The sequence below is a fragment of the Mesoplodon bidens genome (genome assembly GCF_964165515.1).
Source record: "Mesoplodon bidens genome assembly, chromosome: 2".
Classification (NCBI taxonomy): Eukaryota; Metazoa; Chordata; class Mammalia; order Artiodactyla; family Ziphiidae; genus Mesoplodon; species Mesoplodon bidens.
This window is the reverse complement of record NC_138177.1, coordinates 66,978,976-66,992,330: the sequence shown is the minus strand read 5'-3', so window position 1 is coordinate 66,992,330 and position 13,355 is coordinate 66,978,976. Positions and strand designations below refer to the sequence as shown.

General features: G+C 44.0%; 1 protein-coding gene across 4 annotated transcripts in view; it reads left to right on the top strand.

Annotated features, from left to right (window-relative positions):
• DDR2 (discoidin domain receptor tyrosine kinase 2) overlaps nucleotides 1-13,355 on the top strand; it is a 151,011-nt gene that overhangs the window by 112,626 nt on the left and 25,030 nt on the right. For all 4 annotated transcript variants that reach the window (XM_081223781.1, XM_081223780.1, XM_081223779.1 and 1 more), the window contains 4 exons: nucleotides 7,325-7,427; nucleotides 8,914-9,145; nucleotides 9,459-9,606; nucleotides 9,998-10,103. In XM_081223781.1, coding sequence (XP_081079907.1) covers nucleotides 7,348-7,427; nucleotides 8,914-9,145; nucleotides 9,459-9,606; nucleotides 9,998-10,103 — 566 coding nt within the window. In that variant the 5' untranslated portion in view covers nucleotides 7,325-7,347. The remainder of the gene's footprint in view (nucleotides 1-7,324; nucleotides 7,428-8,913; nucleotides 9,146-9,458; nucleotides 9,607-9,997; nucleotides 10,104-13,355) is intronic.

The window sequence follows — 13,355 nt, the reverse complement described above, 5'->3', positions numbered from 1 at the left end:
CTCAGATGTCCGCTGCCTGGTTAAATGTCATTAGTAGGGGCTATCCTTCTGTAACTTCCCAGGCATTTGTTTTTAAGTTCTGTAATAATAAACAACATAAAACTCTTCTTTTACCACTTTTTCAACAGATATTTATTGAGGACACAGTTAATGCTAGACACCCTACTAGAAACTAGAGAGACATCAGAGAGAAAGATAGACAGGATCCTGCCCTCAAAACATGTACTGTTTAGTGGAGAGAATGAAATTAAACAATTATTTGTTCTACAAGTGTGAAAGGTGCTATAAAGGAAAAGAAGTGTGTTATAAGCATTTAACAGAGATTTCTAATTTAGCTGGGGGCTCAGAGGAATTCCCTAAGGGAGGCGTGTTCTGAGAGCTAGAGGATGAGCAGGAGTTAGTAGGTAAAGGAGGGGAAAGGAAGAACATTTCAGGCAAAGGGTACATCATGTTTAGAGAGACCTCGAGGCTGGAAGGTACTTTGTATCGTTGTGAAGTTGAAATAAGACCAATGTGCTGAGATACAGAGAGCAAAGATCTGGGATGTCCCAAGATGAGGCCACATTATCCTGAGAAGAATGAGAAGCTGTTAGAAGGTTTATGTTAGGATAAGACTTTAGGAAGCTCACCTGTGCTACTATATGGAGAAGGGACAACAGGGGAACCAGGAAGAAGAGCTAGAAGGCATTATAGTTGTCCACATGTGAGATGGTGGAGGTTGGGCCCTGCATAGGAGGTGTGGGGAAGGAGAGAAATAGCTGGACTTAAGAAATTTGCAGGTGATAAATTTGTGGGATTTACTGATGGGCCCAGTGATTCTCAGAGGCCAAGTTTACATCTCACCCCTTGATTGCCTCTGAGCAGAGGTAACATGTCACCTATCATCCTGAATTCCTCCTCTCCAATAACTCTATATCCATCTCCAGGCAGAGGTTCAGAGGCCCTGCTCTTGACTCAGGGAGAGCCCTTCTAGTTTTTGTCAATGTTGTTGCCACTGTGCTGTCTACACAGAATGGGCTTAAACCCTTCTGTGTGATGCTTTGGTGTGATGGAAGGGCTGGGGGGGATGAGGACGAGGGGAGCTCTGACACATTTGCATTTTTTTATGTGGAGAGCTGAAGCCTCATCTTCTCCCCCAGTTCCTCTAATTATCAAACTTGATTGTGCATCAGAGTCACCTGGAGGGCTGGCGACACCATACTTTGCTGGGCCCCATCCCCAGAGTGTCTGATCCAGTAGGACTGGGATGGGGACTGAGAATTTGCATTTCTACCAAGTTCCTGGGTGATGGTGACGCTGCTGGTCCTGGGAGCATACTTTGAGGACCACGGCTCTAACTCAACGATAGATAAGGAGAACAGAGCCTTCGGGAGGGAGCTGATACTCGTTTACATGCAGGAGAGTATCCTATGTGGGATCTCGGCCTCTCTCTCTCCCTCTTTCTCTGTTAAATAGGGTAAGTTCTTGTAAGACTTTAGTTAGAACACAAAATAGAAAGGATCCCTGAGCCCGGGAAATATAATGGAACTGAAATGTTCCATGAAGGCAGCTATAGCAGCAGCATCTCTGTTGAAACTTCTTGGTTGCTGTTCCCAGGATAAGCAGTGCCTTGGTGGGGAAGTTCTTTGCAACAATATCATGATTCACCCCATGCGACCCTCCTTCCCCATTTTTGGTTTACTTTACATGTTCCAGGAAGCAGTTCTCATTACACTCATGGTTCAGTAACTAGAGATACATGATAGCCAGGAATGAAAGCCCAGTGGGACTGTGAATGAGGATTTCTCTGGCTGTCTGGCAGAGTCCCAGAGGATCATCCTAGGTCCAGGCTGGGAGGGATCTGGGAGCAGTGTGGCTGCACAGCAGAATCACCCGGGAGACTTTAGAAATATGAAAGTTCCTGGGCTCAGCTTCAGATATGCCAAAAACAAATCTCTAAGAGGAGGCTCATACATATGTATTCTAGAACCTTCCCAAGTGATTCTAAAGTAGTTGGTCTATGGACTGGCTTTTTTTTTTTTTTTTTTTGGCGGTACGCAGGCCTCTCACTGCTGTGGCCTCTCCCGCCGCGGAGCACAGGATCCGGACGCACAGGCTCAGCAGCCATGGCTCACGGGCCCAGCCGCTCCGCGGCATGTGGGATCTTCCCCGACTGGGACACGAACCTGTGTCCCCTGCATCGGCAGGCAGACTCTCAACCACTGCGCCACCAGGGAAGCCCCATGGTCTGGCTTTTGAGAACCACTGCCTTAGAGAACGTCTACTCTGACTCCCTTGTTCTCCACAGGAAGAAACTGAGATCTAAAGAGGGTGTGTGGAGTTTGCTCAGATCCCACATGGTTTAAATCAGGGGTGCTCAACCCCCAGGGCTCGGACTGGCACCGGTCCGTGGCCTGTTAGGAACCGGGCCGCACAGCAGGAGGTGAGCAGTGGGTGAGCAAAGCTTCATCTGCCGCTCGCTCTCCATCGCTCCCCATTGCTCGCATTACTGCCCGAACCATTGGTCGCATTACTGCCTGAACCATTACCCCTACCCCCCACACCCCACCCACTCATCCATGGAAAAATTGTCTTCCATCAAACGGGTCCCTGGTGCCAAAAATTTTGGGGACCGCTGGTTTAAGTGGTAGAGCCAGGAATGAATTTGAAATCACTTGATTTTCAGAGGTTGTATAGTTTAGTGAGGTCACAGCCTCTAGAGTCAGATTCTAATCTGAGTTAGCATTTACTCAGTGAAAGGTCTTGGGCAGTTATTTAAACTCTTACCAGTAAAATGGGTAATAAGTGGGAAACGAAATGAGTGACAAAATACTTATCTCGTTGCCTGCACTTGATAAATGCTTCTAAATGGATGCTATTCTTACCATATTTCATTGAATTTAAGAAACTTCTGACTCTAAGATGTATCATTACTTTCTGTGCCTCTAAGGAAAAAAACAAAACAAAACAAAATTATCTGTGACTCACTATTTGCTTGCAAGATGCACTCAGATTTGTAGAGATGCTAACATGTGAAAAAAAAGGGAAATGTGGTATTCCAATTCTCTTTCCTCCACCCTACGAAGGTTATTATGTTATTAAATTAAATACTTCAACAATAAATGCAGATTTCTGAAGAAGAAGCACACAGTGTACTAGAAGAACAGCAAAGAGGCCAGCATGGCTGACGGGAAGGGTAGGGTGGAAACGAGGTCTAAGACACTCAGGGCACAGATGATGTGTAAGGATTTTGAATTTTATTATGAGTGAGATGGGAAGTTAATGGAGTGCTTTGAGCAGAAGAGTTACATGATCTGATTTACATTTTAGTAGATACATGGGACAAAAGCAGGCCAGTAGGAGGTTCTTGTTCTCTTCTTGGTGATAGGGGACAGTGAATTGGCCTAGATTGGTAGCACAATATTTGTAAAAGGTAGGTGGGATACAGGAATATTTTTAGAGTAGCTAATATGATTTACTATTACCTGATGGACTGGATATGAAGTATGAAAGGAGTCAAGGATGGGCCTCAAGATTTTTGGCTCAAGTCATTGGAGGAATGGAGTTGGCTGAAATGGAAAAAGCTAGGGAATGAGTTTTGTAGGGAGACTATATTTCACTCAACTTTCTTCTTATTCCTCATCTATATCTATCTCAAAGGTTTACCTTCTGTTTTCGATAAATTTTTTTTTTTTTTTTTTTTTTGCGGTACGCAGGCCTCTCACTATTGTGGCCTCTCCCGTTGCGGAGCACAGGATCCGGACGCACAGGCTCAGCAGCCATGGCTCACGGGCCCAGCTGCTCCACGGCATGTGGGATCTTCCCCAACCGGGACACGAACCCACGTCCCCTGCAGTGGCAGGCGGACTTTCAACCACTGCGCCACCAGGGAAGCCCTTGATAAATGTTTTTTAAGCACCTATTCTCTCCCCTGATGTGCCATAAGAAATAAAAGGAATAAAAACAAACAAGATACAGTCCTATTATTTTTCCCTCCAAAAGTTTGGCATCTGTAGGGGAGATAGGACTCACAGAAATAATTATATTACATGGCAGTCTGTACCTACTGCTATAACAGAGATGTTGAAAATGTCAGAAATCAGAGGAAGGAGAAATTTATTGGAAGTGGTACTATCCTCCCTCAGAAATGCTTGCTTTAGTTGAGTATGAGTTCATTAGCCTGCAAAAGGAGGGTGCTAGATAGTAACTTACGCTAGTCTTTCCACTGCAGGTACACTGACCTTGCTGTACCTCCAGCAGCCAAGAACGCTCTTTCCTTGCATTTCCTGTGCCCTTTACACAAAGCAGGTTCCCCTCTGGAGTCACCTGGCTTGCTGTCTTCCTTCAATGAGCTCTCTGCTCAGTCAGCTTATCTCAGAGGTCTTCCTGATCTCTTTAGTTAAAAGAGAACCTATTCCCTTTCTATACTTTATTTTCTTCACAGCATTTACCATCTCCTCCCCTACTCAATTTTTATTTGCTTATTGTCTTCTCTCCCACCCTAGAATGTAAACTCTGTGACGAAAGGCACTTTGCTTTGTTTGCTGTTGTAATCCCATAAAAATCCCCCCCAATCACTGGGTGAATGAATTAATAACAATAGGATATTTTAAAAACCATGGATTTAGTAAGCAACAAGCAAACAAGTAGATTACCATGCTGTGGGTGATGTTGAGATTGGACTGGATTTGGGAACGACCTTTGGTTTCGGAAGGGACAGAGGGTGCCAGAGAGCAGCTCGCTTACTGATCAGCTGAGCTGCCATCAACATCCTGGCATCTTGGGAGAGACAGCTTTCCTCAGGTCATTCTTTTGGCTAAACCAGAGCGGGGCAGTCTGGTGCACGGGGACAAACTTTGTGTTAGGACTCAGAGATGTGATCTAAGTCAAACCCCTATCGCTTAATAGCCATGGGACTTCAGCTGGTTTCCTCATATACAATTTGAAAATAATAGTACATGCCCTCCCTACCACATCGGGTTACTGGGAGGGTAAAAAACAGGTAGGCGGGCTTCCCTGGTGGAGCAGTGGTTAGGAATCCGCCTGCAATGCAGGGGACACGTGTTCGAGCCTTGGTCCGGGAAGATCCCACATGCCGCGGAGCAGCTAAGTCCTCATGCCACAACTACTGCAGCCCGAGTGCCTAGAGCCCGTGCTCTGCAAGAGAAGCCACCACAACAAGAAGCCCTCACACTGCAATGCAGAGTAGCCCCTGCTCACCGCAACTAGAGAAAGCTCGCGCATAACAACAGAGACCCAATGCAGCCAAAAATAAATCAATAAATAAGGTTATTTTTAAAAAAGTCATTATAAATATTGGCTATATTCCCTGTGCTGTAAAATTTAGAAAAAGAGGTAGGCAGTTGGACAGCCCTTTTCAAATTGTGAAGAATTGTATTTTAGGGGTCAAGATGGCAATTGGGGGCACTATGACATGGCTGATAGCCAAAAGAGCCAGGAATGTCTGCCGTGGCGAGCCAGGCCCCCTCCCCAGGATGTCCCTGAGGGAAATATACACACAGGGGACAGTGGCAAAGGGAAAGCAAAGTTCTACTTTATTAGTAGCTGGGCTTGTGTCCTAAATGCCAATGCAGGTGCTCTGGTAAACTGGACTGGGACATGTAGCATGTGGGTTAAAGGCCTCCAGAAGCCTCTCCTTGCCCATTCAGTCACTGATGCTCAGGACTAAAACACTTAGCACATGCAACAACATGTACGAAAAACTTTGAGGAGGGGACCAGAGCAGACCTTTAGTCAGGGCATGGCCTTTGCTGCCTGATAGGATGAAGCAGAAAGGAGGACAGTGCCCTGTGTGTGACTTTGAAACGTACATTGACCTCACTCATTGGTAAATTTGGCCTCATTGGGATCCTGTATTAGTATTTCCTCATCCTTACTCCTCCCTTCAATTTCATGTTCCAGAGTCTTCAGATTTTGAGAATCTGATGCTTCATCCCTAAACCTCCCAGATTCAAGCATAATGATTATCTGCAGAGCCAATCACCTCTGATGGAGAAATTATACATTTGACAAGAGTAGGCAAAATGATACTTTCAAATCTGACTTGGAAAATGCAGTGGACAGTAACATAGAAGAGTTTCAGTTGGGTATATGGCCATGTTTCTTGTCAAAGCTGCCTGTATATGGTTTTGCTTAATCATACTGTTTCTTAAAGTGTCAGCTGGCCCTTGACTCAGAGTCATCCTTACCTTTCCTAGGGTTGGACAAGAATCCAGGAACTTTTCTGGGTGTGATACGGACAGAAGGGCTTCTTGCCTGCAGCTTGTCATGATTATAGTGGATATCCTTATTCTCCAAGCCCTCCATGTTCTTCAGGGACAGCAGTTTGGCTGTTTCTGTGCTAAGCTTGGACACAATGCTCACATGAAACCATTTTCCCTTTGATGTTTTGCTACCTCTCCAGGGAACTTCTAGGAAAGGAGCTTGGTTCCTGTTAGCCCTGTAAGTTGCCTACCTTTGTCTCCGTCTAGACTAGGGAAACCTCACCCACCTTCCTGCCACCTCTACTTCATCCTACGGTTGCTTAATGAGGGCAGGCTTTCCAGGAAGCCATTAGTCTTCAAGCAGTTTCTTATTTCTGCCCAGTAAACATAAATCTCCCATGGGGCGAAGGAACAGGAAGGCCTTGGCTATCTGCTTTGGAAAGGGCCGTGAAGATATACAAATAAAAATCTCAATATATTATCCCACCCCAGAGGTTACTTTTTGAAAAACAGCTTCACTGACATAAAATTGACATACAATAAACTACACACATTAAAAATGCACAATTTGGGCTTCCCTGGTGGCGCAGTGGTTAAGAGTCTGACTGCTGATGCAGGGGACACGGGTTCGTGACCCGGTCTGGGAAGATCCCACATGCCGCGGAGCAGCTGGGCCCGTGAGCCATGGTCGCTGAGTCTGCGTGTCCGGAGCCTGCGTGTCCATGCTCCGCAATGGGAGAGGCCACAATAGTGAGAGCCCTGCGTACCGCAAAAAAAAAAAAAAAGAAAAGAAAAGAAATGCAAGTCTGCTAATAAGGAAATGGGGATGGGCCATAGAGTTATTACCAAATAAAAGAATAAATCAGCACATAACAGTATTGTTAGAGTTTGGACCAAAAGATAAAGTTGGCTGAGGTTCAATGCTTGGAAGATTGAACACTAATAAGTTTGGAGGCAGGGCCAGGAAGAAAAGGCTGAGAGAGTCATAGTGGTCAAACTGGGGTCATAGAGGGGCCTAGTCCCTCTTTCCTGTCTAATAATCAATTGCACTCTAGCTGGGGGTCTCTGAAACTAAAATAAAAGGATTTCCTCTCATTTCTCTTTGGTTTCTCTTGGTTCAGCCATATGCCGCTATCCTCTGGGCATGTCAGGAGGCCACATTCCAGATGAGGACATCACAGCTTCTAGTCAATGGTCAGAGTCCACAGCTGCCAAATATGGAAGGTGAGAATGGATGTCTCAAGAAAACCTGAGTTCTAGGTTGGACAGATTACTGACTCAAGGGTCTAAGGAAGAAGTGTGGTACTTGGTGGGAGCTGGTGGGAATGGGGGAAGGACATCAAAGTGGACCTGCTCTGCATGTTTTCAGGTAAAGAATTTGGGGCCTGGCAGCATGTGCTGGTCTAGCAACCTCACCCTAACCACAGGGGCCCTAGAGCCACACCACCCACAGCAGATCAGCTTATTGATATGCAGTGCCCTTGCTTTATCTCACGTTCTCACCATGAGCTATTGCAGGAAGTGGACTACAGTGGTACATATGGAAAAGTGCAGATTAGGTAGGTCACTGAGAGTTAGGAGACACGGCCCTCTTCTCAGTGGGTGTTTGTGAAACATCAGCCACAGTGCAAGGCATCAAGGCCTTAAATAGACATTGAGGCATCCAACAAATTCTTCCCTCCTCTCAAGGACACCTAACATAGAAGGGCCACCCTCATCCATAAACAAAGTGTGTTGGGTTTCTTGTGGTCTAATATCAGGGGTCATTTAAAGCAATAAACTATTGCTTGTCAAAAATTATTGTCAAAAACTATTCAGCTTGTTAAGAAGTAACCTTCGTCCTGGAATCTAGTTCTTTTGGTGTAAAGCATTGCTTTCTATTAAAATGGAATCATCCATAGGAAAGGCAACCCTATAAACCTTCTCCATGATTTCTGTCTTAGTGTATGAAAGATTAGAGTGATGTTTGGTGGGGTTGGAGGGGAGCAACAATGAGTAGGTGCCGTCTGTGAGAGAAGGCACATTCCAGGGAAGAGGGAAAGGGGTAAGAGGGTCCCAAAATAAGCCTTATAATGATTTCACAGTTTTGTTTGTGGGTAGCTCAGCCTGGAGGTAGTAAAATGAAACCAGATTATTTACTATTCCCTGACATATTCTTACCCCTCACTTTCACCATAGGTTTCCATGGCTTTTTGCTGAGCTTCCATGCTCACCCTGCTGGTTAAAATTCCACTACATTACACAACGCACACTGCAGGTCTTATGATTCCTCCCTCCCCACTCTTATAACTTGATATCCAGGCAAGGAGTGGTTAGCCTTGTTATGCTGAGACTGAAAATGGGGGGTGGGGGTGAGGGTGGTAAAATAACTCAGTGGGGAATAGAGGGTAGGAAGGGTGTCACTGCATGGGACCTCCCTTGAGATCTCTAAATCAGGATGGGAAATAAAGGCTCCATATCATCTGAAGGCCTCTAGCTCCCTGGTGGTGACTGTCTTTCTGGGTTTCATGGTGCCCCAGGAAGAGGGAACTGACCACAAGTGGGTACTGTGGTGACAGTCAGACTGGTAGGGAGAGCCCAAAACGTCCATCTGGACGGGACTCCCAGCCTGCTGTCTCTCTTCAGCACTGGGCAGCTGCTTGCTGGGGACTGGTAAATAACTCTGTGGTTTCGTGGTTCCTTCCTCTACCCCCAACCTTCATCAATCAAGGCTGGACTCAGAAGAAGGGGACGGAGCCTGGTGTCCTGAGATTCCAGTGGAACCTGATGACCTGAAGGAGTTTCTGCAGATTGACTTGCACACCCTGCACTTTATCACTCTGGTGGGGACCCAGGGGCGCCATGCAGGGGGCCATGGCATTGAGTTTGCCCCCATGTACAAGATCAATTACAGTCGGGATGGCACTCGCTGGATCTCTTGGCGGAACCGGCATGGGAAACAGGTGAGAAGAAGACACATCCAGACCCTGGGATGTCTGGGACCATATTTTGACTTAGGCTAGAAGAGGAAGTACACAATTTGTCTATGTAAGTGTGTGTGTCTGCAGACCTGGGATGCCCTTGTAAATGTGTGACCCAAGATGAAGGAGGGTGGGGTGGGGGGCACACATAGGAATATCAAGGCTGCTGAGTGGATACATTCTGCTCCTTGAATTAAAAGGAGAGGTTCCATCAAAGAGATAATGACTTGGGGAATGAAGAAGAGTCAGCATAACTTCATAGCATCTTCTCACTCTTTCTTTTATCTCTCCTCAGGTGCTGGATGGAAATAGTAACCCCTATGACATTTTCCTAAAGGACTTGGAGCCACCCATTGTGGCCAGATTTGTCCGCTTTATCCCAGTCACTGATCACTCCATGAATGTGTGCATGAGGGTGGAGCTTTATGGCTGTGTCTGGCTAGGTAGGTCTCTAGAGAGAGCATGCAGACGTTATTAAAAACCCCAGCCCCTGGGAAATAAAGGCAATCAAATCAGAAAGAGAAATTACTTTCACCAAGAATTTCACTGGAATTACTAATCACCAAGAAGTGATCCCCTCTTGGTTAGAGTAAAGAAAGGAATATTACTCATCCACCCAGGGCTTGGTGCCCCACACCTGGCATACTGTATTCCAAGTCACTTTGCTGACTGTTGCTGAGGAGTACTCCCTGTGTGCCCAGATTGAGTCCTAGGTGGACACATTGCTCAAGATTGCAGTCTTGAAGCCTCAGGTAGTTCCCTAGGATAGTTGTTCTGAGCAGCAGGTGCACCTCCTTCCCAAAGGCACTGACACATCTGTGTTTCCTTTGGCAGATGGCTTGGTGTCTTACAATGCTCCAGCTGGACAGCAGTTTGTACTACCAGGAGGCTCCATCATTTATCTGAACGATTCTGTCTATGATGGGGCCGTTGGGTACAGGTAAATTCTGGGAAACTTTAATCATCAGAGTGGGGGAATGGCCACCATAAGAGAATAATATTTCATTATGGCCTGGGAACAATAATCAATGACTCAATCAGTCAACTAGCTAATGTTTATTTAGCCCTTATACTAGGCATTTTGAGATAAATTTAGATGAAGTAAAATATGTAGTCTTTATTTGGAAGGAACTAAGAGCCTAGTTTGGGAAGACAAAGTAATCAGAAGGAAAACAACAAATTATACAAAGTAAGGGCTAAACTTTGTGGTATGGCTCTAAGTACAGTAGCCATAATTTTTGACCCTCAAAACAAGATGTGTGGTCTGACACAAATAATAGCCTATTTATGGAGACAAAGGGACAGAAGATTTGAAGTTACAAGTATAATATACTGGACAGATAAAGAAGTTCAGAAAGAACGAACCCCCAAAATGAAAATGCTTTAGAAATTGTGAAAAGAAGGAGACTATTAAAGCTTACAATAGACAAGGAAAGATTCTAGGATGAGATGATAATTGGAGCAGAGGAGGTAGGTAGAGGGGAGCAGAGGAAGGGAATCAGGGATGAGGACCAGAATGGCCTGACTATAGCAATAGCTAGAACTGGGAACAGCAGAAGGACCAATGGATACGTGAAATGAACCAAGGGAGGACCATGGTGAAGTATGTTCAGATACAGAATTAATTTAGGGTTGGATAAGAGATGTTCCCACCTATCCCAATTCACTCCAAGTCTTGCCGTTCTTCTTCTACCCCACTTCAACACTTTTCTCTCTTAGGTTAATCTTTGTCGGCAAAGATTGAGCCTGGCAGAGAGGTTAGACCATAGTGAAGTCCACACCAGATGATGGAGGTTGCTGGTGGTTGAGAGAGAGATTAATGAGTCTCAGGAAGAGGAGTGTGGAATTACAGCACTTCCATTGTCTTGGGTGTGAAAAATAAACTACTGCCCTCCAGTTTCCATGCCTTGTGTGAAGCTTCCATGCCCGACTCATCCAGTCTTCTATTACTAATCACTTCCTTTCCATCTACTTAGTCACTGTTCTTCCCCTTTTACATAATCTGTCTTGGCATCATTTCACTTAGCCACACCCAACTGCCATCAACTCAAGGCACAGAGGAAATCAGAGATCAAGTGAATTCAGTTTAGTTTAGTAAGTCTTTGCTAATCAACTGTTACTATGTGCAAGGAATTTGGTAGGGATTCAAATATAATAAAGTCATTGGTCCTACCTTTAAGAAGCTCACAGTTAGGAATGGGGACTAAACAAGGATATAAATTACTATGATACAAGTATAAGAATAAGAGATACACGATGAGTGCTTTGGGATTCAAAGAAACCAGGAAGCTATAAAAGGAAAGCAGAGCATTGGGAGTGAAAACACCTGGATTCATGTCATAAAATTATTTCTGTTTGCTATGAGGCTGAAGTGATAAAAAAAAAGTATATAAGGAAAGCATTTTGTAGAGATAATGTGCTATATACATGTAAGTTATTATCTGATTGGAGGACCAGTTAAAACATAATAGAATAGATGAAATCTGAAATGACCCCAAAGGATGGGTAGAACTTTCACAGGCAGAGAATCTTGAAATGGCACTTTAGGCAGAGGGAATACCATGATTACAAAAGGATCATGGTTGTAAAGTTTAGGGGAATGTCTGGGAAAGATCAGCAGTTTAGTTAACCATGTGCCATATTTATGTAACAAGCCAGTAGGTTAGAAGCATAGCAAAGCAAATTTTGTCATATTTTGGAGGAACTTGAATGTCAGGGCCAGGAAGAAGAGGGGAGGAGGAGGAGTTGTTCTTCTTTACCAACATCATCAACATAATGTGTCACTGAAGGTTTTTAAAGCTGGGGTAGAGCATGATGGGAGTTGTGCTTCAGACAGATTAATCAAGCTGCATTCAAAGATTAGATTTGAATAGGAAGGGAGGAGATGAGGGGGACATTTTCTAATTCCAAATTCTGTCAGATGAAAAGAATTAGTGACCCAGGCCATAATGCTGACTGTGGGAATGGGAATGAGAAAGATACTCATTTAGGGAACATTTGTAGTCTGATTGGATACAGGGGACAAGACAGTAATGTGAGAAAAAGAGTTAGATGAAACAATAGTCTAAAACAATGGAGATGACACTTATTCATTCAACAAACATATTTTGAATGCTTATCATGTGCCAGGGACTCTTAGTGGATATGGAAGAGAAGTATAATTGACAGAAGTGGGAAACCTAGGTGAAAGACTTAGTTTAGAAAGGGATGATGATGGATTCAGTTTGGAATATAAGTTCAAGGGACTGACAGGACATTCAAATAGAGAAATAAGGCAGGTAACTGGAAATATGGCTCTGGATGAACCCCAGAGGGAAGATAACAAAATAATCACAGAGATTTAGACACAGTTAGCTTCTACCTAATAATTGAGGTCATGAGCTATCTAGCTGGGGAGTGGCTAAGTGATGAGATACAGAGTTACCTAATTCAAACTCTCAGGAAATAAATAGTCATAGTAGCAAAAGTTACTTATTTAAATTAAAAAAACATTCTAAAAGTAATATATACTGTTGTAGAAATTCTAAAAATTCTAAAGTATATGAAGTAAAGAGGGAAAGTTTCTTTCCTTATTTATTAAATTTTGATGAAAGAGAAATTGAATAAGCATTCCTTTTAATTTGTACTGCTTTTCTGAAGACTTTCATGGGGATTTATTTTTCTGGGGATAATGGGAAATATATTCATTGCAAGTAAACTTATGTTCTCCTAGCCTTCTGATCTGTAGAGAGAAGAAAAAGATGGCAAAACCTTGGAAGGCAGATCCAGGCTCTGGTCACTGTGGATAAGGCCAGTCAAATTTTATAATTTGCCAAACATTTTTCAATGAACAAATATATTTAAAAATGTACCTGTAAGGCTGGCATAATCACTCTTAATCCTTTTTTTTTTTTTGGTAATTCACAAATTTTACATAACATTGGTTTGCCTATAACCTCATGGGTCACATGGATTATTGCTTGAGTGTGAATACCCCAATCTCTTCATTTGGGAGACTCTTGACATATCTTCCAGAGCTTGAGGAGAGAGAAGTTCCACACTATGGGTTCTTGTTCTGTCCCTCCATAAACAGAAGGAAGGAGGTCTCTTTACGTTCTTCACATAGTCAAATTAACATCAATACACATCCATCCCACCCAGCAGTCAGGTTTCTGGCAAACTCAGCCATTCAAACGGAGCCTTACACTCGGAA